This window comes from Peromyscus eremicus, chromosome 6 (assembly GCF_949786415.1).
Source record: "Peromyscus eremicus chromosome 6, PerEre_H2_v1, whole genome shotgun sequence".
NCBI classification, from domain to species: domain Eukaryota; kingdom Metazoa; phylum Chordata; class Mammalia; order Rodentia; family Cricetidae; genus Peromyscus; species Peromyscus eremicus.
In genome coordinates, this window is record NC_081421.1 from 74,953,713 (window position 1) to 74,981,700 (window position 27,988).

At 49.6% G+C, this 27,988-nt stretch overlaps 1 protein-coding gene across 1 annotated transcript; it reads right to left on the minus strand.

Annotated features, from left to right (window-relative positions):
• Atp1a1 (ATPase Na+/K+ transporting subunit alpha 1) lies at positions 1-27,703 on the minus strand. Its single transcript, XM_059265967.1, has 23 exons — positions 27,465-27,703; positions 18,038-18,148; positions 17,205-17,264; positions 15,297-15,500; positions 14,677-14,790; positions 14,262-14,396; positions 14,029-14,146; positions 13,404-13,672; positions 12,718-12,916; positions 11,862-11,971; positions 10,375-10,509; positions 9,715-9,907; positions 8,512-8,687; positions 7,501-7,637; positions 6,453-6,603; positions 5,754-5,922; positions 5,488-5,642; positions 4,890-5,013; positions 3,572-3,720; positions 3,321-3,451; positions 2,774-2,875; positions 709-800; positions 1-361 (listed from the first exon to the last, which is right to left on the minus strand). Exons 1-23 carry the CDS (start codon positions 27,474-27,476, stop codon positions 333-335), a joined length of 3,075 nt encoding a protein of 1,024 aa, XP_059121950.1. The 5' UTR covers positions 27,477-27,703; the 3' UTR covers positions 1-332.
• Positions 27,704-27,988: the final 285 nt, after the last annotated feature.

Consider the following 27,988-nt stretch of genomic DNA (forward strand, 5'->3'; position numbering starts at 1 on the left):
TCCATTATAATAGCCATCTTTATTTGTAAAAATCCAGATATAAAACGTAGTCTTTCAGTCTTTCCAGGTTTTCCTTTTTTACAAAAACAAAAAGGCACATATAAACCTTGCCCACTGTCGTTCCTGTACAGGGTGTTTTCAGGCAGCCCTCCCCCCGCCCCCCATGACAGCTACATGCTTCATTCCAGGACGTCTGGCTCCCCACATGCTTTGGCGCTTTCCTACCAGGGTAGAGTTCCGAGCTCCAAGACTTGAAGTACACAAAGAGGGGGTGGGGGTGGGTGCAGTGTGGCACGATGCTCCACATGCTCCACGGCGTGCAGGGCAGTGGGTTAGTAGTAGGTCTCCTTCTCCACCCAGCCTGGGAGAGAGAGGGGGAGAGAGGGATACATACAGTGAGTCCGCTTTCGGGAAAAACCAGGACAGTGACTCCCTAAGGATAACTCTGTGTGTGTGTGTGTGTGTGTGTGTGTGTGTGTGTGTGTGTGTGTGTGTGTGTGTCTGAGGCCTCAGCTGTAGCTAATTAGCTCTCTCCAGGAATACTGTGTTATTAGGTTTATGTCAAGATTTTTTTTTTCTACGTTACATTATGTTTGGTTTGTACGTTTTAAAGAGAAACCACGCTCTGTATTGACCTTAATTCAGTTCTCTATGTGGGAGACACGGCGGCTGTAACCGACTGAGAAGGCAGGCCGGATGTTCACTTACCGCCAGGGCGTCGCCTGATGATGAGCTTCCGCACTTCGTCATACACGAAGATGAGGAGGGAGTAAGGGAAGGCACAGAACCACCACGTAGGTCTGGAGACAGAATCAGTTACCGGGTTAGACACACACAAGCCAGCTCAAAGGGAGACAGAGAAAGCACACGTCATCTCCAAAACGAGGAGGAAACCATCAGCCGACTCACAGACTCCCCCTCCCCTAGGCCTGGAGCTGCAGAAGCCAGCCTGCATTGCATGAAGGCAGCCCATTTGCCTTGAGCTCTGCTTGCCTGTGAATCGAGTTGAGCTGACTGTATTTTCTGCTGACAGTCTGGGAGTGACTGGACACTTCCTTTCTTCCTTTCCTAAAGTGCTTAAGCTCCCAAGTGCATTTGTCTCCCGCCTTGGCATTTGCAGAGAACTGCCAATGGGGGTCAAAGCCAGTTTATTCAGACCCTACACTCGGTCTCTGGCCATGGAATCTGGGAGGACCAGCTGTGTGTTTTGAGTTCCCAGATCTGGGGAATAATAGAAGTAGAGCCCTGACAGATGAGAAAGGTCTTCAGGGGGCCTGGAGAGGCTGCCACAAGGTCCCCAGCAGAGAGACAGGCTCTGGGCCGCCTCCTGCAGGCACTAGGCTTCCTTGACTACGGGCTCCCGGGTAAACAAAGGAGGAAGGATGCCCTGCCAGCTTTGCAGTCCCCGCCCTTCCTATGTGCCCGAAACAGTGGAAAGGTGACCTCACTGCCTCAGCAGGGGCAGGAGCACCGAGGCTGTCAGGAGGAAGTCAGCTCACAAAAGATCCAAAGTGCCTGGAAGGTGGCGAAGTCCCGAGGCCCTGCTCCTTCTCACCGGGACTTCTCGGCTAGCTGTTTGGAAACCCGTGACCCCTTCTACCCTCTTCCCATTCAAGACTCAGGCAAGAGTCTTGACATTTCTTGCATCTGATGCTCTGCAGGGTACTATGGAACACTGTGACCAAAGCCATAAAGACTATTACCTGGAGATCAGAAATAGCAAGCCAACAAAGAGATATGAGAGCCCAGGACCAGGAGGGCAAGACCACATGGAGATAAGCTCCAAGGACTTCAGCCCCAAAGGACTATTGGGTTTGATGGGTTGGGAGAGAGCATCCTTACCAAAGACATAGGCAGAGAGGGTAATAATAGTGAACTAGACTACCATGGGCTTGGGCAGGCTGGGAGACACACCCTGGATGCCAGCCCCACCTTGCACCATAGACTGACTGTACACACTTGATGTGGCCAAAGGGTATGGTTTCAAAGATGAGATCAGTGGAGGGAAGTGTTGGCAAGAGGCCAGGAGGAGACATGGTCCAGATGAGTCTGAGCAATGATGGGGGGGGGGGTGGGGGTGGAATTCAAGAGACTGATGCTCTCAAAGGACCTTGTGTTGGAAGAGCGCCATGCTCTGCAGCTCAACATGTTTAATCAAGTTGTAGCTGCTCAACCTCAACCAGTTACCGGACAGCAGTGGACACATGTGGAAGTTTCCACTGGCTGCCAGACTTCATGGTGAACCCTGTACGTAAGAACTGAGACCTAAGAGAAGCACAAAGTCATTCTCTAGGCAAAAGCCAGTCTACTTCTGAACACGGAACGATGGAGATCTACTTTCTAAACTGCTCAGCTCCACCCACAACTGCCTGTGAGGTCAAAGGAACCCTTTGGAGCCTCCAGGAAGGCAGAGAGGTGACACGTGACCAGGGCGAGCAAACAGACTGGGGCCTGAGCCTCCAAAGTCCAGAACAGCTCTAGGTGGCTGGGCTATGACTGGGCAGAAGACCCGAGGGTTCAACAGTTTGCTGTTGAGCAATTTCAAGGAACCAGAGCTTGTGCAGTCTCGCCTTAGGCCAAATCCTGGGCCCTGGCATGTCTCGATCTGTTGGTCTGGTTTACCGTCGGGCCTGGCTTTCCTACCTTCCAGCGCAGAGGAACTCTTACACACACACCCCAGAAGCCCAGCAAGAACAGGCACTCACACACGACATGAGGGGAGAGCCACACAAACTATGCCCACACCCTCTGGAATGCAAGAGGCCCAACTTACTTGAGGGGATACATCCTAAGGGCGGCGCCCATCCCAGGGCAGTAGGACAGGAAGGCAGCGAGGGCTGTCTCTTCAAAGAGGCCAAATATTAAGATCTTGTTCCTAAGATTCAAAGGAGACCAAAGTTTACAAGTTGCAAAGGCAGATTTCTCTTCTAATGCTCTGTGAGTGTGATGGCAGATCAGCACCTAATGCACGAGCTGTCAGTAAGATCTGAGGGGCAGGATGGAGAAGGCTGAGCATTCTACTCTGTGGGTGTGTGTGTCCAGCCTTTTGACATGGCAACATGTCTACCAAGGACAGGCTTGAGAACTGCAGGTGGTGGGGAGGACTAGGAAAAAAACAAACAGAAAACTAAAACTAAAGCAACTCTAAGTAAGCTTGAAACTTCAGGTTGGGTTCTATTCATAGGTATCTGGGGTTCGATGCAGGCTGGGCACTCCTGGTGGACAGTTCAGGAACTCGGGCATGGGTGTCAGACGCTCGGCTTATTGTGAAGGTTCGTTTAAAAAGTTACCAGGTCCTTTCTGTGCCCTTTACAACTTACTTCATCCCCTGCTGGAAGACAGAATTCCTTCTGGTCTTGCAGATGACCAAGTCGGCCCACTGCACCACCACAATACTGACGAAGAACGCTGTGTGGCAGGTGAACTCCACGATCTTCCTCTGCTCGTAGGTCTGAAAGGTGAAAGCACGCGCCTCAGCCCTGGCTCTTCCCCCACACGGCCAGTGGCCGCGCTGCCCGTCCTCGGGGTTGGAGGGGCACTGGCTCCCACCCCAGTGAACCCTGGTCCTTACCCACTGCTGCCCGTAGCTGTCTTCCACATCGTTGACCCAGCGGTCATCCCAGGTCTCTCGGATGCCCAACAGGTGAAAGGGGAGGAAACCGTTCTCGGCCAGAATCACAAAGTAAGTGAAGAAGAAGCCCCCCAGGGCCTGGATCATACCTATGGTGGAAAAAGCACCTGAGTGTTAGCCCTCACCCAAGGCCCCCCGTCTCCACACGCTTCACCCCAGCACCCCAGCAGCCCCAGAGCATGGAGGGCAGAAGTGGGGGTGGGTTTCCTGGATCACTGACTGATGAAGGCACAGGAAGACATGCCAGCCACTGTCTCTTGTGGGCTGAGGGCTGGAGGGGAGCATGTGGAACACACTGGGCTCAACGCCCCTCTGCTCCTGAGAGCTGGAGGACACAGAGGTCTTCCTCTTAAAACACTGGCTTCTCTCACACCATTAGCTTTCCTACTTTGTAATCTAAGAAATCATGATCTCTTTCCTACCTCAAGACTTCCACACATCGTCACTTTGCTAGCTCCTGAGGTACCTTGTGACAACCCCTTTTCTCCTGTCATTCAACCCAGCAAGGACACCCCAAGTTCTCCAGAGCAGAGCATCTTTCTCTCAAAACTAGGTCTTCCTCAAAGATGTGAGGCACTCTCAGTCTACTGCTCTGCTGCCAGGGGTTATCTCATGGAAGCTGGTCATAATTTCTGTAAGATGCTAATCCATGTTACCTCTCCCAAGCATTCACAGACCTAACCGCTATTGGGATCAAGTCACTCATGGCTCTCTCTACGTTTTCTTGAAAAAGAAAGGCATTAAAAATTAGGGCATTTGGATGTCCTATCCCTCAGATCTCCTGATGGCTGGTCACTCTGCTGGAGCAGAAACCAGTGGCAGATGAGGGTGGGGAGAACCATCATTTGGAGAAGAACCCACAGAGCAAACCTTTGATGTCAAACTCTATCGCAATGAAACAGAGGAATGCGACCCACCCTCCCCACCCAGAGAAAGCGGCCTGAGTGGACAAGTACAGACCCAGGCACCTGATATTCCACAGGGTGGGTGACGAAAGCTGCTCCCAGTGCTTAAAGAACTACAGTTTGCACAACAATCACCAGTCAGGCAGCGAAGAGTTCCCATGGCAGGGAGACTCCAGTCTGGTCCTCATCTCCCTCTACTGCACACTCAGAATTGAACCCAGGGCCTGACTCTGTGACTGAATTGTGTCCTCATCCGTCCCTCTCCAGTCTGAACCCTGTCACAGCCTATCCCAGACAGAGAACATCCCTTCAGGCCCTTCCTGGCGCCTGCTCTACACTGGGACAAGGCTCACCGATCTGTCCATAGGCCATGCTGATCAGGCGCTCATTCACAAGTTTGTCGGTTTTGGGATTTCTGGGTTGTCTCTTCATGATGTCGCTCTCAGCCTGTTCATAGGCCAGGGAGATGGCGGGAACCTACCAGAGGTGAGGAGGGACAGAAGTGGGTATCAGGAACTTTTATTACAAAGTTCTTGCTCCCTCTTTAAAATAAAAAAAAAATTTTATTCATATGTGCATGTTATGTTGAATGGGAGGCCCAGCAGGCACTCTTAACCGCTGGGCCATCTATCTAGCCTCCTGCCCCCTTTTTTCTTAAAGTTTTTTTTTTCCTGTTATTTTTTGTTTTTATTTTAAATACATGGAAGACTATTAGGGAATCCAATGATTCCCTAAGTAAACTTGTACAAAAGTGGGAACTCTTCTGGTGAGAGAATATGGACAATTGCCCTGATGACAAGTCACACGGAGCCAGTGATGCCGAGGCTTGGCTAGTCGCTGAGAATTTCTTTTCATACACCAGCTCATAGGTCCCAGGAACAACGAGAGCTGGTAGCAGCCTATGGGGACATGTCATCACTACATTCATTCGTGGCCGTGACACTCACATACCATGTCAGTGCCCAAGTCAATGCAGAGGATGGTCACAGTCCCCAGGGGCAGTGGAATGTTCGCAATAATAAATATCAGGAAGGGGGTGATTTCCGGAATGTTACTGGTGAGGGTGTAAGCAATGGATTTCTTCAAGTTATCAAAGATCAGGCGACCTGGAAAAGCAAGATGCTTTCATTAGACGGCTGAAGAGACAGACAAGAAACTGAACACGAGTGTGGAAGCACGCTGCCTGCCTGCTGGGGGGCCCTTCCAAGTGCTCTCACCTTCCTCTACTCCAGTCACAATGGAGGCAAAGTTGTCGTCCAGGAGAATCATGTCAGCAGCTTGCTTGGACACATCTGAGCCAACAATCCCCATGGCGACCCCAATATCTGCTTTTTTCAAAGCTGGAGAGTCATTGACACCATCCCCCGTGACGGCCACGATGGCACCCTGCCCAGAGGAGGAGGAGATGGGTTAATAAAGCCCCATTTCTTTGCAGGGATAAAAAGGGAGAGACAGTCAGCGGATGATAGTTCCCCTCTCTCCCACGGAGGCTGCACGGAGCCTCGGAACTACCTTGGCCCCGTGCTCACACGGACCCCACCCACAATGACAACGGGGAGAAATGACAAGGACAGTCTCCCCATTTAGCCTGGACTACTCAGGGGAATGACCCCGGTGAGTGGCATTGGGCAAGCCCCATTCCTGCAGGTACAACAACAGTTAAAAATTAGGGGAGGGTCTCCTGGCAACCGCCACGTGCACTAAAGACCCTGTGACCCCATTCTGCTCCTCCTAGGGACTCACTGAGGCTTAGCTCTGCACTACAGTACGAACCGGCCACAGGCTTCTATCACTCCTGCATGGCTGAGTCACTCTTCCTATGCCTGGAGCTCCCTACCACACAGACACAAAGAGCCTGTTCTCTCCACTTCGGCCCTGCTCCCACGGGACCGTGGGGCCCGATGCGGCTCACTGACCTGCCTCTGGCAGCCCTCCACGATGATGAGTTTCTGCTGAGGAGAGGTCCTGGCGAACACAATCTCTGTGTGGTACCGCAAAATGTCATCCAGCTCCTCGGAGGTCATGTCCTTCAAGTCACTGCCATGTACGACACAGGCCTTGGCATCTCTAGAAGCAGGGTCAGGGAAGTAACAAAGGTCACCGTCCATTCGGCAGCACTTCAGAAAGGGAACCAAGACCCAGAGGACGCCCCACCACTTCAGAGCTGGTCTCATTCAGTATTTACAGACTGCCACGCAGGGCGCCACACTCAAGGCTCACAGCCACCTGTGGCCGGCCTGCTTGCTGCCTTCCTCTCCCCAACTCCATCCGACAGACGGAAGTGAGGCACACTTTTAGAAATGGCAGAGCTGAGAAAAACCTTTCCTACCGTCTGCTTTTTAATGTGTGTATGTGCATGCGTGTGCATGTATATATGTATGTACAAGCGTCTACACAGGAATGCAGACCAAGCTGTACATGTGGAGGTCAGAGAACAGCTTCGTGGAGTTGTTTCTCTCCCTCTCCCTTCAGATGTGTTGCAGGCAGCGAACTCAGGTCACGAGGCTGTGACAAGCACCATGACCCTCTCTCTGAGCTCTCTCTGAGCGACTCACTGGCTTCGACTATCCACATTTTACTTGAATGCTAGCTCCCTCCTTGCCTGAGTTATCTGAACAATTGTTCTTCCTCATTCACTTTCTCCGTGTGGACCTGGAAACTGACCAGACACTAAGAGTCCAGTGGCGATCAGCGTTGGACCAGAAGCCAGCCCAGACTATTTATTATCTGACTGCTCCAGTTCTGGGCACCCTGAACACCTCTAAGCCTCTACCTCCAAGTTCTGCATGACATCGTTACAACAAGCACTCCAAACAGCAGGCACCACGTGGGTTAGTGTGGCTTTCTCCCTTTGAACAACAAGGTCACGTTCTGGTGGTGCAGGTGCATTCCCCACTCCCCTGGTGCAAGCCAAGAAACCAGTCCAGAGCCGAGAAGAGCTTCTACTTAAGCTTCCTGCTGTACCTGGGGTTCACCTGGTTCACTGGAATGTTGAGGCGGGCAGCAATGTCTTCCACAGTTTCGTTGCCTTCTGAGATGATGCCCACACCCTTGGCAATGGCTTTGGCTGTGATTGGATGGTCTCCTGTGACCATGATGACCTGAAACAGGAAATCGGATACTACGTATCAACTCACCAAAAACATACACATGTATTTACAGAAAGAAACCACAGCCCCAAATCAAGATTTTATGACACATGGTCACATCATATTTCATGTATCATCTCTTTTAACAGAAACGTAAAATCCAATTTTACTAAAACCCCCCAGAGAGACAGAGAGAGAGAGAGAGAAGAAAGAAAACCTAATCTTGGTGGGTGGGACTGTAAAGGCAAAGGTATGTACAGGCAGAGGTGTGTCTACTGCTGGTTAGTACTTACATACTCACACAATTCTGAAGAACAGTTACAGATTTTAACTGTGTGTATATGAGTTTGTGTCGAGGGGAGAGGGATAGCATGGTGCAGGAGTCCTTGAAAACCAGAGGCATCAGACCCCCTGGAGCCCGAGCCACAGGTGGCTGTGAGCTGCGTGATGTGGGGTGCTGGGTTCCACGCAAAAGCAGTAAGAACTCTTAACCACTGAGCCATGTCCCCAGACTATGTTCCTTTTTTTCCAAACTTCAAAAGAAACAAAGCGCTGGGAGAATAATTTCTATCAAGCTTCTCAATGAAGTATTTTCGTAGGTGTGAAAACAGCGGAAGTGACAGGGTAAATACAACACCACGTGAGCCCTTCAGAGAAGACAGACAGAACAAGTCACTGAAAAGTCACGTGAAAACACCAGAGAGGCGTTGTCTGTTCTTTATCCAACACTCTAACAGTTATCTGATCCTTCAGGGTTGCACCTGAGGCTTTGGAAATGAGAAACTGATAGACACTCCGAGAGCGGAAGTAGCTGCCTAGATCCAGGAAGCATCCACAGGCAGGGCACCAGGGCTGTGATGGAACCAATGAAACACCCGGGCCCTACCTTAATTCCAGCGCTGCGGCATTTGCCCACGGCGTCGGGGACAGCAGCTCGAGGAGGGTCAATCATGGAGATCAGACCCACAAAGCAGAGGTTATCCACAGGGAAATTGACTTCATCAGTGTCAAACTGGAAGCCTTCCGGAAACTGTTCGTCGGGCAGAAGGAGGTGGCAGAAACCTGCAAAGGACGGCAGGGTACCCGTCAGGGTTTCCAGTGCTGTAGGCAGCAGGGGACCATTGCAGCCCATCATCCATCATGACTACCTTGGGCAGGGTGTTTAATGAGAAGAGGCTAGTTTATGAATAATACAGTCAGTGAAAGAAAACAAAAAATGGCTGAAGGACAGAACCCACAAGGAAGAACTACCAATGGACAGGAATATTCAACGTGGGGAACACTGGACCGACAACACTAGTCTTTAGTACCAGCCCACCAGGCAGCCCAGTACCTATGCAATTATGTCTAGCTACCTTATCAGGAAAACTGAGGGCATCTCTTCCTGTCTAGACATGAATTACTGAGCACCAGTGTGGGCATTCATAGGAGCTACTTTGAAGATGAATGCAGAACAGACATCCTGCTGTAACTGGACCTAGAGAACTCAACTTGATCAAGTGATTGGTTCTCAATTATCCCACCAGGAAGAATCAAATAATGGATTTGTAGCTATCAACACACAAAATACTGTAAGTGCCACTTGCCCAAATTCAATGGACAGTGGGCAAAATGAACGTCTAAGCCTCAACAGCTGCCTGGCTACCACAGACAGGAAGCATCCTGGCTTTTAGTTTGCTGCTGGTCTTATGAGTGGAATGGTCGCTTCCCATGGACCATGCACAGCCATCCCAGGCATGACTTAGGCACACCAAAAATGGATAGATTTTAATTAAGCTTACAGACCATGGCCATAACAACGAGTTTAGCTAATAAAGCTCTCACCCTATCCCTGACCCAGAACTAACCATCACGTGGCCACAGGTGTTAAATCCAGGCCAGGAGCAAATCATCAAGACTCTGTTTCCCAAGATAACCATTATGTCTCTACCACTTTCTGCTTTAAACAATATAAGACAACAACAACAACAACAACAACAACAAAAAGCAAGATGGCCCCAGAAAGAATTGACACAGAGATAAGTAACTGCTGTGGCTGTCTAGCACCAAGCTGTGCTCTGGAGACATAGGCAATCAATCACCCGCATACCTAGCACTCGCTCCCCAAGGCCTCCCAATTCCAGGTAGGCATTCTGAAAGGCGTCTTTCAGCTCATCGTCCAGCGGCTGCTCCTTGCCGTGGAGGAGGATGGAGCTGCAGCGGTCCAGGATCCTTTCTGGGGCGCCCTTCATTACCAGCAGGTGTTTAGGCTCGGAAGTGTTTGGGTTCTTGTGAATGGACAGCTGTGAAGATTATTTAGGAAGAAACATTAGGTGGCTGCACGTGGCAGTCCAGGGAGAAAAAGCAGGCTCTCCTAACTAGCTGGTATCTACTATAAGACAAGCTAAGTTCTTTCTGAACCCGCAAAGCTCTCATGGCACATGCTGAATGCTACATTAGAAGAAAAGAGCGAGCACTGTGCTGTACGCCTAAGTTCACATGTGAACACACATCTACGTGTGTGCTCACAGAGGCAATCTCCCAAACTCTTGGAGAACGCTGGCTAAGGCTAGTGTACAGATTCTCCCTCCTGTTCAGCCCCCAACTCCAAAGTCCCCAACAGTATTCAAAGAGAGGTTTCATTTTTCCTACTGATTTTCAAATAATTGAAAGGGAGACATTGTCGAACCTGAGCAGAGACTATCTCTTCCTCTAGCTCATCTCCCCCAGCCTCCCCGCTGCCCCGTGAGAAGGCCCCAGATCTACACACCTGGTACTTGTTGGTGGAGTTGAAGGGAATCTCCACTATCTTGGAGTACTTCTCCCGCATCTCCATCACAGAGCCACAGCAGACCTCGATGCACTTTAGGAGTGCCGACTCAGAGGCATCGCCTGCAACTGCCCGCTGGGAACAGAGACACAGTCCGTTAATGCCCCGCAAAGGCTGATTCACAAGGCATCACGGGAAACCCAAAGAACTCTGGATGTCCTCCAATCTTGTCAGTGGTGGAGAAAACAGGCGAGGAGGGACCCAGACCAGGCTGTTCACGGTGCCTCAGGCCAGTCTAAGCACCTTCCCCACCCATGTCAGCTTCAGGTGAAAGGGTGCCGGAAGGCACCACTGGCACACCCTCCTAACCTCCTGCAGTCTAGTTTTACCTTCCTCAGGCCTGCTAAAAAGACTCACAGTCAACCCTATTCACAACTGAACATATCCGGTTCTAAGTCTGAAAAAACCAAAAAACAAAACTAAAGCAAACACTTCTACCATCGCTCACTGGCCCAGACTTTAATAAACAGCTCAGGGTTCAAAGCCAGGAAGACTGTGTCAAGGGCAAGGCAAAGGGCTAGAGCTCTTAACCTAATTCTGTTGTGCAAACAACAACAACAACAACAACAACAAAAACCTGGGTTGACTCTCTCACCAGCTCTGGTAGTAGCATAATCAGCTGGCATTTTATGCAGTCTTCACTTTGGGGACACACACTTACGTTTTCCATGATCTACTTCCTTACACTGTCACACAGCTACCTTGACTTCCTAGGCAGTTAGTTCTACCTGTCAACTTCTACACAGGCGAACATCTTAGACCTCTGACAGGAAAGCCTGGACACTCAGGTGAGCAAAGGGATGCTCACGAGGACATCTGTAACCCATGGTCCTTCTGGGACCGCACTGTCTGTCACTTGAGCCACACAGGCCAGTCCCAGCCATTTCAAAGTTGGTGAGTAAGTAGTCCAGGAGGCCGGTACTGCGCTTGATCTTATTTCTGCATCATTAGTAAGCAAGCTAAGAACGAGTGAGATAAGAGAAATAGCTCAGCTATTTTAAGAACATAAATGGCTTAGGGGATTTACTGGAATCTGGTTATCTGAACATGGCAAACACAATTACAGTCCAGAGCAGTCTCACAGCCCCTTTGGTTAGGTGCTATCACAGGAACGAGGGGAAACCTAGTCTGCTTAGGTTTTCCACCAGGAAAGAATCTCTCTCCTCGTCCCGTCTCACTCAGGTCAGATTTTTACTTTATCCATATGGACTGTGGCCACTGGAAGCACTTGGGGGCTCTAGGCAACACAACGTTTGCGATGCAGAGCAAAGATTCCTACAAAAGACCTCAAGCATTCTGCAATGAAGTTGTTTTTCTACACACAAAGGTAAGGTGCTGTTTAGAAAGGAAGGTGGCAGTTCTTCCCTGGTGATGATATCCTTACCCCCACCCCCACCCAAACCAGCAAGAGCACTTCTGGGGTATACCTTAAGAATAGGCAGGTTTTCTTGGTTTGCCTGAAACACGGCCCTGTTACAGAGACCAGCAATTCTGGACAGAGCGAACCAGGTGGCTGACGTCTTGTCAAAGGAGACACCTGATGGAAACAAGAAAACACGACAGGAAAATGGTGTGTTGACTTTTAAAAAAATTAGTTGATTTATATGTGCATGTTTCTCTGTGTGTGTGCGCTTGCATGCATGAATTTATGCGTCCCATGAGCATGCCGGTCCCTCAGAGAGGTGAGAGGCACCAATCCCCAGTAACTGGAGTTACAGGCAGTTGTGAATCGCCTTGACATAGGTTCTGGGAATCAAACCCAGGTCCTCTGCAAGATCAGCAAAGCACCCTTAACTGAACCATCACTCTAGCCTCAAGACTTGCTAACTTGAATGCTGTGTCATTTATAAGTTCTATTGAAGTCTGTCCCTGCCTCCCCAAATCCAAAATGAGGTATCTCACTTCTTAATTAAACACATTAGCTTGTAGTGGTTCTCAATCATATGCGTAGAGCAAATTAATTTTTCTTCTCTCTCTCCCCAACAATAAATAACAAACTAAAAAAACAAAACACTGTCATGAGCTTGATCAAAAAAAAAAAAAAAAAAAAAAAAAAGACAAGCGGGGCTGGCAAGATGCCTCGGAGGCGTGGCGAGGGCTCTTGCTGCTCAGCATGATGATCCGGACTCGATCCTGGATCCTACAGGACAGGAGAGAATGGCCTCCTGCAAGCTGCCCTGACCTCCACACGGTGCCAGAGCACACCTGGGCCCACACACGCACACAATAAATAAAGCAGGGCAGGCAGGCAGGTGCTGGAGGGGAGGTGGGGCCCGGCCTTACCACTCTGATTCTCCGTGGTGTCAGCTTCGTGGATCTGATTGTCAAACCACATGTGGGCCACGGTCATCCGGTTCTGAGTCAGAGTTCCAGTTTTGTCCGAGCAGATGGTAGACGTGGACCCCAAGGTCTCCACAGCTTCCAAGTTCTTGACCAGGCAGTTCTTCCTGGCCATGCGCTTGGCAGTGAGCGTCAGGCACACCTACAGGCAGGGCGGGCCAGAGAGGACATCACTCAGCCAGGCTGGAGTGCTACAGAAACTCCACTACATCCTAATACCGAAGAAATTTATTTAAAACTCAATGTCTCCAACCTTCTCCTGAAGTCATAATGGTAAAACTTCCTGAAGATGGTGGAGACTCCCTCCCACCCACCCCCAAAACAATGTAATAAAAATAACAGAATTTATCAAGTCAATCCTCCATACTGATCTCCACGTTATTATTTTCCTCCACTGTCCTGAGTTGGGCTACATGATAACTTGAGAACACAATGTTATGTTTTGGGGTTTCTGATAAACCTAAGCTGATGTTTTCTCTGTTACATCTTACGTGATGTGGAACCAAAGACCACACAGACAAATCCAGAACATAAATACAGAAGTTGGAAACAAGAGGCTCATGGTCAAGCCCTGCACCCATACAAGCTGATCTGAGGGATGGTGACTGCTGCGGTCCCGGGCATCTTACCGTGACAGTGGCCAGCAAACCTTCCGGCACGTTGGCCACGATGATCCCAATGAGGAAAATGACAGCCTCCAGCCAGGTGTACTCCAGGATCAGGGAAAGGATGAAGAAAGAGACCCCCAGGAACACGGCCACACCCGTGATGAGGTGGATGAAATGTTCGATTTCTTCAGCAATGGGTGTCTGGCCGCCTTCTAGCCCAGAAGCAAGTGTGGCGATTCTGCCCATCACAGTTCGATCCCCAGTGTACACCACGATGCCACGTGCAGTCCCTTGAGAGAAGGGGAGGGTAAACTGTCAGCCGGAGGCCAGAGAACGTGCTCAGTTTTGAAAGAGACAGAATACACATGTGTAGACTTCTGTCCTTGAAAAGGGCCTAGCTCTCCGGGTAACTTGCTGTTTTAAAGCAGAGTCCTTGATGAAGGGATCGTGACCCACTGCCAGGAGAGCAGGAGTCAGGCTGGGGGGGGGGGGGGCGGCGCTGCTTCCTGGACTTTCAGGTGAAGCTGAGGGAAGCTGTCAGAACAGAGCCAGCAAAAAAGGGAGGAATTGTGCCTATCTTCTCTCTCTTTCTGTTACCACCCACAGTAAATACTAAGCACGCCAGAAAGTGCCTTAAATAGCCTACCTTCCACACAGTTGGTTGAGAAGAAAGCAATGTTCCTCGTCTCCAAGGGGTTCTCGTTGGTGAAATCTGGGGACCGCGTCTGGGGTTCTGACTCACCGGTGAGTGAGGAGTTATCCACCTGTGTGTAAGAGAAAGTGTAGGGTGTTACCCGGGCTCACCACAGGCTACTGTGACCCTCAGCTCCTCCTGCCTACTGAGCAGAGCTGACCAGGAGAGGTCTCCTGGAAACCTACCTTGCAGCCGTTTGCAGAGATGATTCTGAGATCAGCAGGAATCCGGTCTCCACCTTTCACCTCCACCAGGTCCCCGACTACGACATCTTCTGCGTTGATGCTCATTTTCTCGCCATTTCGAATTACAAGTGCTTGCTTTGGAAGGGGAGACAGTTGACACCATTAGATGATTCCCAACAATGCAAGGGTAAAGTTCAAAATAAGAAAACCAAGTTACAAGTGAGCATACCCCAAGTTACCAGAGTCTACAGCAAAGATATCGTTCATTATACAAAAAACACTGCAGCTACAACAGTATTCCCACTAGATACTGCTTAGACAACATCACTTCATACTCAGAATATCTTAACTTCCCATTAATTTATGTTGTGAGAGCTGTCAATCTCTCAGAAAGGAAGGGCAGAGAAGCAGGTACCTGAGGGACCATGTTTTTGAAGGATTCCATGATCTTGGAACTTTTAGCTTCTTGGTAATAGGAGAAACAGCCAGTTATGATTACTACAGCAGAGAGCACCACACCGAGGTACAGCTGGAAGGGAGCAGACAAGACCCTTAGGCCTCACGACTCTCAGCAGAGCAGTGGGAATAGTCAGTATTTCAGACTAAATAAAAAGCAGATCTGGAGAGGTCACGGCTGCAGAAATAGGGAACTCACATCTTCACGTTTATCTCTCTGGAGCTTGTGAACGCGTGTGCATGCGTGTCTGTGTCTGAAATAATTACAGACCTCCAGCCACTAACTTGAGGCTTTTACAAATATTCTAGGTGAATCTCTTTCTCTTGCTCTATTAAAACAATGATACCTTTCCAAGAACTTCTAAAGAACAGACTTTTCTAGGCCAAGCATAACAAACCTAAGCGAAGAGCTGAGCTCTGCCATCTACAAGTGGCAGCTGAACCTAGACCAAGACCTTAGCAGAGCTGCTGCCACCCAGAGCTCTGAAGGACCCAGAGTGGAAGAAGGGGTGAGTGTCAAAGGGAGGACAAGACAGGTCCTGAGGCAGGCGACAGCGCTCCGGGGACCACACAACTTACGTCATCATTGGGCGGCTCCTCTTCTGTAGCACTTCGGATGCCGTAAGCCAAGAAACAAAGAATGGCCCCAATCCACAGCAGCATGGAGAAGCCCCCAAAGAGCTGCCGACAGAATTTGACCCATTCAGGAGTGGTGGGAGGGGGGGTGAGGGCGTTGGGGCCATCCCGGGCCAGGATCTCAGCAGCCCTGGCAGGTGTTAAACCCTGAGGAGCAGAGGGGCACACATCAGACAGACCACACCAGTACTTACCAGCCATCATGCTCTCCAAATAACAAGTCCACAGTAGGATTAGGAAAGAAACAGGCTCCAGCTGCAGAGCCAGGTGAAGCCTGCCTAACACCCCCACCCCCACCTGCTTCCCCAAAGTAAGCAAGGGATTCCAGCAGACAAACAAAACCCATTCCCTTAGGAACCTTTAATACCCTAAGACCTCATTTAAAACTCCTTTTAAAAGGAACTGTGGAAAATCTGAATCAGGTTGATTTTTTTCCCTAAGTTTTAGATTGGAAGGGATCTGTTTTAACTGACTGGTTCAGTTTTGCAAGTTAGGAGCTTTGAGAGTTTTCTGTGCGTGGATCCTAGAAGGGGGAGGGGAAACCTACAAACAGAGCAGGAATAGTTTCCTGCAGGAATAATCCAAGCTGGTACTGAGTTAACAGCCAAGCTGTGACTACAGAACGCCATTCTCACAATGGTAATAAAGGCCCTGGCCTGGCAGTGAAGGGCTCACCCACAGGCATCTTGCAGCTAACTCCTGGGAAACCTATCGGTTGAACAGTGTTCACTAACAGGCCTCAGAACCTGTCCAAGTGGCAGACACAAGACTCACATTAAGAGGAGAAAACAGTATTGCTTTTGTACTACCAAAACATCAGGTTAAAAAAGACAGAACACAATTCTGTCTAAAGTATCTGTTTCTATGTACTTGGTGTTGGCATTATTTTTAACACTGGCGTCAACTATGAAGTGTAAGGAAAGAAAAAAAGCATCGGTTTAGAGAAAAAGCAAGGAATCACTCCACATCCTCATCTACCAAGTCCCTGCTGGGCTATTCACTGTTGGGTTAATAAAACAATGACCTAACATCTGAGCCTAGCTACACCCCAAGCACTGGGCTGGGCCCTTTAACTAGCCTGCCTAATTTCACAACCATCTCTTATAGGCTACTAACCCAATTTATAAGTAAGGGGCACACAGCACCAGAGTTAACTGACTTCGAGTCCCAGATAGCCCGCTGACATAAGAATATAATAAAAACAAGACATAATGGGCAAGACGCTTAGAGAAGAGACGGCCTGGCCCCCACCATTGGCAAGAGGGTCTGAGTGGCGCTGAGGTCCCTCTCCGAGCCCAGGGGCAGGTGTTCCAAAGGCCTCGGACTGTTCCACTGAAACAGCAGCACCCATTCCAGTCACTCCACAGACTGTGACTGTAACAGTGAGCACTACCTTTTCTCAGACTATTCTTCTAGTGGTGGTAGAAAATGTAGTCAAAATCCTTTAGATCACCAAGATACAAAACACATTCAGCGGGGAAGGTACTTTTGAAATTCGTACACGTGTTGTAAACATACAAGAGGGTGACCAATGTCCTGGCACACCACCATGAACCAGGCAAACACGGACAGAAAGGGAAGGGGCCTGGCTTTGGAACCACCTTCCAAACCGGGTGCTCACGATAATGCACTGGTTTGCAGTACTAGAAAACAGGGACGTGAATGCCCACTCCCACGAGGCTTCGGGGAAGTGAGGTGTCAGCATAAAGCCCACGTTCTGGGCATGTCACTCGGCCAATGGTGGCTGTCAGTACGCTAGTCTACAGCCTCCAAGGGCAGGCCCGAGAGATGGAACAGAACACAGTGGGGAAAAGTACAATTCGGTACGGCAGGCTCTGAATGGGTACGTACTCGGCTCAGGTCTGTTCCATATTTACGATGGAGCTCATCAAGGCTGAGCTTATGGTCGTCCTGAAAGAAAACAGAAAAAAAGTAAGTACACACCCCAACACCAACAGGGAGAAAAACCACCCACACCATCCATCCCTATCAAGCTCATCAAAGAAACTTTCTTCCCACAACTGCATAGGCTAAGCATCCATCTAATGGCTTCCTCGGGGACAGCCAAGGCTGGGTGACAGAGGTCCACCATCACCTGCCACATCAGATCAGAGAAAGTCAACAACTCCTGGAAGTCTAGACGAAGACCTCATCTGTCCAGGTTGGCTCTAGATAGGTTAAGCCATAAAAGCCTCCTTAGCCTACCAAGGCTGCAGGTCTCCAGTACTCAGCATCCTGCAGAGAAAAGCCAAAGACTGTGGTACCAACCACACTTCCATAGCTGATGGAGAGTGGATGAAGAACCTGTTTAACCCTTTAACAGCTTTTAGAATGAAGACCAGCATCAAACTCTACAACCGTGGAAAGAAAACTGCTGTAAACAGACGCTATGATTACTTTATGCCAGTTCTCTGATGGATGGTCAGGGTGCAGAAACACACACTCACAGGTGTAAGATGCAATTATTATTACTATTATTTTTGGTTTTGTGAGACGGGGTTCCTCTGTGCAACAGTCCTGGCTGTCCTGAGACTTGCTTTGTAGATCAGGCTGACCTCGAACTCACTGAGATCTGCCTGTCTCTGTCTCCCAAGGGCTGGGATTAAAGGTGTGAGCCACCACTGCCCAGCTTGGGACAATTAATTAAGAGAAATCATAAACCCAATTTTCCTTCCAGCACTTACCATAGAAACTTCCTTCTTAAGTTCATCCATGTCCCTTTCCTTCTTGGCCTTTTTGCCCTTTTTATCGACATGCTCTGATACAGCTGCAGGCTCATATTTGTCTCGTCCAACCTACAAAAGGGAGGAGGAGGAGGAGGAGTGAGCTCTGGATAGCACCTGAAAACCCAAGCTTCTGCATTGTGTGTGTGTGGGGGGGGATGCTGTAGGGACACAGTCGGTGGGCACAGTCACTGGGTTAATACTCATGACAACACAGCCTACGAGCGTATACTGTGCAGTGCATAAACAAGGCCATCCATAGTGGATGACTGACATCAAGACATCTTGCATCCACCCTAGGCCATGAAGAGCAATGGGGAAGTTGTAACAGGCTTCAAAGAGCTTGCCAGCGCAATCTGCATTTGAGGTGAACAGAGGTTACAATGTTAAATCCCTATTCTGCAATCTCCCACCTAGCCCACTGAAGGAATGAAACCATGTTTCCATTAGTAATCTTGAGGCCAGTCCAGTACCTAGGAGTGTTTGCATGGGAATCAGACAGACAGAGGCTGAAGTCCTGGGCCCCACTACCCACCAGTTAAGGAAGTTTGAGAAAAGTCACTAACTCCTAAGGGTCCATTTCCCTTTCCACATGGTAAGAGCAGACAACCTAAGTCAGCATTTTTGAGTTTTTAATGATACATCTATTGCCGGTCACTCTGACATTATGATTAAACTCTCACTGCAAAGACTTCAAGCAATGTTTAAACATCGTTAGTGCTCACAGAAAGCCACTAACCACATTTCATTTTCTCACAGAAGTAAAAAAGTCTGAAAGTCCCTAAAATTTTTAAATAACACACACACACAGAGAAGGGAGGGAGGGAGGGAGAGGGAGGGGGAGGGGGGGGAGTCTCCACCCCATTCTGTAACCTTAAAATAAAATCCCCAAAATGAAAGGCCCTGGAAATGTTTTGACACAAGCAGGATGCAGGAAAAGCGTGTGCGTTATCGCATAATTCACAGGATCCACCTACGCCTCTCAAAACTGGAAGAATTTTTAGAGAAAATGTTGATTCTATAGTTTAAATTTAGATCATTCCACTCCCCCACCCTGTTTAAAGAGCTTGAGGCTATCTGCATGAAACCTGAACTTAGTACTCCAAAACCAGTCCACAAAGCAAGAGGCCTCTCCCCTGCAGGCCACCTCTCCCCTGCAGGCCACCTCCCAGGGGAGGGGAAGCTGATACTCAATGAATGCTTGGTGGCACTTGGTTGCCATTGTTTCATGGGTCTCTCTTCTAATTTTAAGTGGTACATTAACAGCTATCCGAGCAATACCTGGGAACGTTCCTGTCTACATTAGAATCTTGCTGTCCCAAATGAAAATAAAACCCCAAAGCATGTGTTTCAGTCATTATATTGTAAATTCGTTTGAGTTTGGAAGGCTCCATCCAAAGAGAAAGCCTGCTCGGATGAGTGGGTGTCGGGAGACGGGGCTATTTGTGACGAATGACTTCTTCAGAGAGCAGGGCACTTGAGCCCTCCTCTTATCTGTTCAGAGTGGAGCAGGGCTGAAGATAGTCCACATTCCTGACATTCTCTGAGCTCTGGAGCAAGCACAGCTCCGAGTGTGTCCCTGAGGGTGGCTCTGGTGCCAGAGGTAAGACGGAAAGTCACTCCACGTGTTGAATAAAAAGGAAATGGAGGGCTTTCACCGGAGACGAGGCACATTCCTTTACATGTCTAATGGGAAGAAAGCACAACACTCTAAAGCCATTTCACAGACGCTGACTAAGGGCTCCTTCATGTGTGTGGCCAGTCTGTGCTGGTTTTTAAAACACAGCTTAACCCATTTTTAAGCAAGTTCAGTTTCATGGAAATATGCTTACACAAGAAGCAGTGTCAGAGTCCCCCAGGCTCACTGCCTCAGACTTCTAAGATTTTCCACTCCAAAAAGGAGGAGAGAAGTGTTGGCAAAAGCCAGCCCTGGGCATCTTCCAAAGTTTATCACCCGTCACAAAAGCAGTGTTTGCCTCTACCTTCACAGCTACTGAGAGTAAAGTTGGGGAGTCCACATTTCCTAACAGACAACCCCCTTTATAAATTTGTGCTATTTAAGGCACAGTTTTAAATGGGGACATCTGCAAAAGGGACATGGAAAGTATTAACATGTACAATTACTTCTTCAAAAATCTCAATTTTTCCAGTAGGCAATGTTTGTCTAAAAGAACTAGGCAGCTTATCCGATTCAGTTCTTGCCCACAAATAAAAGAATTTAACACTAACTCTTCCTGGTGTGGATCAAGAGATACTTAGGTTCCTAAGGGCACCAAGAACTGTAATTTCAAAGCTGAAGAAGTATGTGTTTGTGGTGTAGGGTAAGACAACATTTTCCTTATTATTTCTTTTAGAAACAAAGGTCACAGCAGGGGAGTGGTGAGGTGTTTCCTCTGTAGACTTCATTGACCTTCCCACTTGTTTGGGCACTGGGCATGTAATTTCTCCTTTCTCAAGGCTGATCGCTTTCTAACTCAGGCTCATGGAGCAACACAGTGACTAAGCCCGGTGATACTCCATCGAGTGGCTCCCTTGGGTGGCTCTGAGGAAGAACATGGACGGGGCATTCAACAGTCTGTGCCACCCTCAAAAGGGCAGTTGGTTAAAAGCAGGGTTATTAATTTTTTCCATTCTAATTTAAGAACTAGGAAGTTAAAACAAGAAATACTCCATGTGACGCTTCAAGGCTGGCTGTGTCATTATTTCAACCTTCCCAAAGATTCTCCAGGAAATTTGCTATTGTTCGCTTGGGACAAAAGGAAGGTATGTTAGAGATGGAAAGAGAAAATCCTGGACAGGAGCAGCAAGTCATAGCTATGTAACAGGATTTCATTGAAAAACCCATGCTGGCCAGTCCTCACAACACGGGAACAAGAAATCCCCATGACCTTTTAGAGTAGAGAATGTTCCTTCCTCTTCTTTAGTTAATTCATCACTTACAGGAGGAAATGTGTTCAGAGAAGGTAGACTTGACCAGTCATTACAATAAATATGATGATCACACATCCACACCACACACAGTGCAGCGGAAGTGACGATGTTCCTCCTCAGCAGCCTACCACTGGAGGCCTACAGAGGCACCAGAGCTATCTCTGCCCTGTGCCCTTCACAGCTCCCAGGGAACACCCAGGGTGACCTCCTAAGGCTTCTGCTCCCCACCTACACTTCTGGTTCTACAGCCAGAGAGCTCAGGAGGCCTCTTCCAGACTTGTGAAATTCCCGCTGTACTTGCTTGGAAGCCCAAGATCCCAACATGCTTTAGTCAGGTCAGTGGATGGTGCCGTTAACTGTGGCCCATGTCATGACTCTAGCCCTGCCACCCGCCGGCTACATGTCCTTGAACAGTCAGCCTTAGTCTCCTGCTCTGTCCTAACTATGAACTTACCGAAGGCATTCTGACGGTTTGGCTGGTCGAATCTGAAAACAGAATACCTAACAAAACAACAACCCCTGTGCTGTTTCCAGAGCTGAAAACAGAAGCTTTGGACTAGCAAGAAGGGGTTACGAACACGGAAAAGTAACTGCCCGGACCGCTGCCCAATCACAGCTGCCCAAGAGTGCTGTGGAGACAGCATCTTCAAACTCAATTTGGCAAACTCCATCTTGGCAGGAAGTCAGAGACAAGCTGATCTGCCTGGTTGCTACAGTGGGCTCTGCCTAATTTTGGCCAACTGTTGTTAGTAAGGGGAGGGGGGGGCGGTTTGCATCCCTCAGTTTTCCCGATTGTCATGTCAAACCTTCACATGCAGCTCTGTCTGCAAAGGTCCTCTGCACGGTGCTGTACGGAGGTCACTGTGCTCACCTCGTCACTACACACATTACTGCCATTCCTTGATTCCTACAGAAACAGCTTTTGGAGGCATCTTAAGGAGAGTATCAATCTGGCCTAGTTTGCCACATTTCCAATTGCTGCTAAGCCTATGTGGTTTAGCTGGAGACAGGAGAGCAGTACCAAGGCCTGAGCTGGGGGGTGGGGGGCGACAGCAGACAAACGGAAGACAATGGACAGACAGTCAGGGTCCTTTAGTTGTTCTCCAGCCCACAGTGACACTTTCGGAATGGCAATTCTCTTAAGAGTAGGTAACGGCCAGGCGGTGGTGGCGCACGCCTTTAATCCCAGCACTCGGGAGGCAGAGCCAAGCGAATCTTTGTGAGTTCGAGTCCAGCCTGGTCTACAAAGTGAGATCCAGGACAGGCTCCAAAGCTACACAGAGAAACCTTGTCTCGAAAAAAGAAAGAAAAAAGAAAAAAAAAAAAAAAAAAAAGAGTAGGTAACCAAGGGGGCACCTCCTCACCCCCATTCCATGCCTCTTTTCACTCCTGGAGACATACATGCTGAGGAACGTACTTGAGCAAGGCCAGAGCACTAGGTCCCAGCATCTAAACTTGAGCTGTAGCCCACTGGCCACAGGGCCGAGAACAACCACAGCTCCTAGCCACTGGATTCCCCCATCCCATGGGAACATTACCTAACCTAACCCTCCTCCCCAGTGAATTCTTCTCAACCTGCCAATCCATCCCTTCTGCCAGAGTGGATCCATGATCGTTTGACAAAATAAACATTGTAAAGTATGTGAAGAATCACTCTACTTTAGATTTTCTTCACGTTAAAATGTATTTAGTTCTCTCACTTACTAAAAGCACCAGCCCTATGGGACACTCTACCTCTCCAAAAGGCCAGGATGAATCGAAATCCCTGCAGAGGGGGCCGTCAGTTTCCAGTTAAGTCCCGACCACTCTTTACCGGGTGGCTGGAAGCCTAGGAAGCACACGGACGGGGCGGCAGAGGGCAAAGTGCTGGAGGCCTAGGGAAACACACCCGGTGCCATGGAAGCATGCCAGGGAGGGTGCCTCAGCTCCCCAAGTGCCCCAGGGCCTTAAATAACATCAGGACAACAGACTGGAAAGACAAACACCCCGGCCCACGGATGACAAAAACGTTACAGTGATTACTAGTCCCCAAATAATGAAGGCTCCACAGATAAAGCCCGAGCTAACATCCATCAGCTTTTCAGATCACCAACAGAGAATATGAGATCGCTGTTACTAAATGGGGTTTGAAGAAAACTCACTAAGAGCCAATGCCCGGATATATTCCACTGTCAAGTCACAGAGCAACTAGAGAATGAGGCTATTGGATTAAAAAAAAAAAAAAAATCCCTTTGGCTCAGGACCCAAACGAAACCCAATCAGGGTGAAAGCGTGTGTATGTGGGGGGCGGGCATTCCTCTTTTCTCATCGACAGAACCTGTTATCCCAAACAGCAAACAAATAAATGTTAAGAATGTCTTATGGATTCCTGACACCAGATTTCAGCACAGCTAATGAGGTGAGTCATATGCAGAGAACAGTCGCTCTGACTCCAGCCAAAGAACACACTTCCTCTCACACTCTCAATTCAAGGCAATGTGAGAAAGTTCAGACCTGACTCGGTTACTTTCCTCTCCCCCCTCCCCAAATACATATATATAAACGGAGGTGTTTTAAAGGTGCTACATTGTGACACTCCCTTTACTTCACATCAGCACCCACCAGGCACGTTCTCAGAGGAATCTAGACAGGGCTGGCAGGACCAGAGAAACGGTCTGCCCAGTGCTTTGTTATATAAACCCAGGCACTCTGATTACTGTCAGCCTATCTAACCTGACACTCGGATTTCTTCTTCGGGCCTGCTGGCTGGCAGGGGGCCCTGGGCACTGATGTTCCGGCTGAGAAACGGCCATTTCACCCAGTGAGGCTTTCCAAAGGTGAAAAATGACCACTGATCGTGGTTAAAGTCTTCACTTAAAGTGAAAGCTGATGATGGAAAATCCAAGATGCTACTCCACGGATCTGCTTGTTGGGCAAAGGTTAAGCAGAGTTCCCAATCATATCGATGGATACCTCCCTTGGAGGAGCGGTTAACAGTTTCTCACTCTTTTCCATCTCTAATGTTTCTCAGGGGAAAGGAAATTTGTTCCATAGCTTTGAAAGGGCCAGGGACTCAAGAGCAGCAGTTTATGAAGGTCTGTGTGGCTCATAGCTCTAATGACTTAGTCCCAGCAGTAGGAGCTGCAACGCACAGTGGTATGGCACCCACTCCAAATAAACAGTATGTAGATGACTCCACTTGAGCCTCAGGGTGAGGACTCTACATCTGGCCAGACCAGAAACTAGAGCAGAGCTTTTGCTTTAAAAAAAAAAAAAAAAAAAAAAAAAAAAACCTGCTTGTCTTCAAATGAAGCAAAATTTTGACTTAGTTCTTCATACAAAGTCCTTCAGGGCTGTTTGGTTAATGCCTCCCTCTCATTACTGAGCTATTCCGAAAAGAGCAGTCTGATGTGAAGGGAAAGTCACTTATCTGTGCACTTGTTGCTAAGTAATCCTCAGGCAGTGGATTTGGAGAGTTCAGGGATGGAGTGTTGAGTGCCAAGTCTCTGCTTTAACGCCGGACCTACTTTTTATTCTTCAACGTGATTTCAAGTTTTGGCCCTCATCTGGATAAACACCCTACCGGATCTTTATAAAGCTTTTGGGGATGGGATGGGGGCTGTTCTCTATCTTCTTGGGTTTATAGAGCAGCCTCCCCATGTCCCTCTCTTCCACCCGAAGGTGAGTCATCATTGTTACAAACTTGCCAGCAGAGAACACTACAAATTAACCAACAACAAGCAGCCAAGAGGATGCAGCCTGACAGCCGCACAGAGAGAACCTTTCAGGCAGGGAACTGTTACACTCTTACACCATATGACTGGCTGCCGAAAGGTGGAAGCAACCTCCCACCTCCGCTCTGCTCCCTGGGCCTCCCAGGACCAGCCCCAGAGCTCCTGGCAGGGCTGGGCCACTTTCCATTGTGAGGACTCTGCCTTACAGTGTTTTTGAGTCTAAAGTACTTGCTTTATAGCAGCCAGTGGGTATTTAGTCACACTTTCGAGTTTAGCTCCAAAAGGGCAGCTGATAATGTTACCATACAACCAGGATTTCTGCTGACATGTGTACCCCCTGTGTCACCTGAACCTGAACCTCTCTTCCCTGCCTGGCCTTTAAATCACTACCCAAAAGCTAGGATTGCTTTTCTAGGTAACTAAGTTAATATTAAACTAAACCCAGAACTGCAGTGAAGGGCTAGGGAAGACCCTTCCCTTTCCCATCTCTTATAAACTCAAAAACAAAACAAACAAACAAAAAACCCCAACCAAACCACAACAGCAAAAACCCAGAAAATCTCCTGCATTTCTAAACAATTATGATGTGCACCTTTGGTGAGCTAAACAGTTGTGGGTGGTAGGCCTCAATGAGGATTTAAGCCGAGTCACTGGCAAAAACACTCAATAAGAAAAAAAAGTGACAAAATCCTATTTTATCCAGGAATGATTCAGCAAGCTGGTCCTTCACTTTCATACCAAATGTTCAGGACTCCGGCTTAGCTGGGAAGAATCACCTGAGAACATCACCCACAGCTAAACCCACGGCACTTGAGAAAAGGGGAGTGGGATCACAGTGACCTTAAAATTAGCTGCGGTTAAGCTTCCTGGTTAACCAATCATCAAAAGGGCTTTAGTCATCGCTCCACCCACATTTTAATCCCCATGTGGAAAAATCCCAACATTTCAGTATGAAATATTCCTGACCAGTTCAGCCATCAAAAGTCACTGGGAAAGACATGCACACATACATGAATGCACGTAAGCACCCTAACATCCGATTTATCAGAGTACTCCAAATACCTTAGTGTTGTTACTCTAGACACTGACTAGGGTTCATAAAAAACTTATGTTCAGCTTCCACTAAAGACTCAGTTGGACTGTTACTGTACCACTCCAGTGCATATGTGAGACTCGGCTAGGCCCATGGGCAAGACTTAAAGATCTGCCTGGCTTATTTATTATTACAAACACCCCAATTTCTTCTGAAGGATAACTTCGGAGTTCTGCACATAAAGTCATGCTTAAGAGGCAGATGTATGTGTAAGCTTGAGAGCAACAGGTTGCTCAGCACCTGTTGTCACTAAAACAACCATTTGACCTTGAACAAGTCCCTTCACCTTCCCAGGCTTCCCTCTGTCTCTGTACTCCCTAAAGCCACTCAAGGTCTCCACCTGACAAAGATACTTTTTGAGGGGAGAGGAGATGAAAGGGCGGGAGGTTAATGAATAAATGGCTTATAGGAACAGCCTAGATGGTATGTAGGATGGTGTGATACACAGAGGCAGTTTCTGTCCTGAGAAGTGGAGGCCAGGCAGGCAATCAGCTCTTTGCTCTGGTGCTGCATAACCCAAGGCCCGCACTGGGCACTTCCACGGTCCCTATTATCCCTATCTGGCTCAAATCTTATAATTATCTCCTCCTAAATCCATTTAGTCTCCAGAGATTTTGCTTCCCTCTGCCCCATCTCGGTATACACCCAGGTGCCTTAGGACCTGCCAAGTGTCTATAGCCTGTCTGCTTGGTCAGCCCTGAAGAGGATGGAGTAGACTCTCACACCTGTATTCTCATGACTGGAGCCTTTTTAACCTAGGAACTGATATTTTCAGGGTTATTTGGGGTTATAATTTTTATCCGCTGGATTTGAGCTGCTTTGAGGTCAGGAGCTAATTCTTCTGAGGTGGACAGGAGTCATCAAGGTGGGAACTCAGCGTTGGTCGTGCCCTGGGTCCCTCAGTTCCTTTGGGAACCGCTCTTGGGTGAGATAGCAGTGCAGGAAACAGGCATGGCCTTTCTGACACCACCAACTGCCCAGTCTCCAGTCCTTTGTCGGATTGACCGTACCCAGCGGCCCTGGCATCCTTCAAGAATCATCCCCTGACATAAATCCACACACCCCTCTCAACGTTAGGTCGGCAACACCAGTTACCAAAGGCGCATCCTGTTGTGGAAAGTGGCCCATGTTAAAGCTCTCAAAAGTATACCTTAAAGGCTATCTTAGGGTTGTGAAGTCACACCCTTTCTGGCACTAGCTTCGCAGGGCTGGCTCTACCGTAAGGGGAAGCCAGTTTTTTTTCCTTTGGAGGAGGGCAGTCGCCTCTGCGGGGAGCTGGCCGAGCCCCAGCGCCTCCAGGAGAAGGGAGTCTCGACCCGGAGGCTGCCCTCGCCGGCGCCGGGCCGTGGCTAGAACGGCCACCACGAGGGGGCCCTGGCGGAGCTCCCCGGGGGAAGGGGAGGAGCGCTCCTTCCCCTGGGCACGGAGGGAGGAGGGAGAAAGGAAGCGCTAGGCGCGCGGTGAGGGCGACCGGAGGGCGCAGGCAGGGCAGACGCCCGGCTTGGGGATGCCTCCTCGGGCGCTCCCCGTCTCCGCCCGCCGCCCGCGCTCAGCGCCCGCCCCTCGCCCGCTCCTCCATTGCCAAGAGCCGGGTCTCCAAGCCGCTTCCTCCCGGGCCCCCTCCCGCGGCCCGGGCTCGCCCAACACTCACCCCCTTCCCCATGGTGGCGGCGCTGCGGGCCCCGCGCCGGGTCCTGTGGCTGGAAACTAGAAAGAGGAGAGAGCAGCTCCCGGCCGGGAGAGCGTGGCCGGGGGAGCCGAGAGGCGGGAACTAGGGCTGCTGCGGGAGGAAAGAGGGAGGACGGCTGGCGCCCCGGACCGAGGCCGCCGCTGCTGCCGCCGCTGCTGCCGCCGCCGCCGCTGCCACGTGTCCGCCTCCTCCCGCCGAGGCTCCGCGCCCCAGACCCAGCCGCAGCTCGAGCCCGCGCCTCCTCCTCACTTCCTAAAATATGCAACCTGCGTGATGGCTCCGCCCACGCGTGCACGTCACTGTTACCGGAGCAACCTGACACCGGCTCCAGCTGGCTCCGCCCCCGTCTCTAACCCCTCCCCGTCGGGCCCGGACTAGCGGCTGCCAGCCCGGGGCTCCCGGCAGGAGGGCGCCGGAGCCCGGGACGCGCGTGTCCGGGTCTCGCGAGGGCTGCGGTGCGCGTCCGCCTGCAGGACACCGGGGAC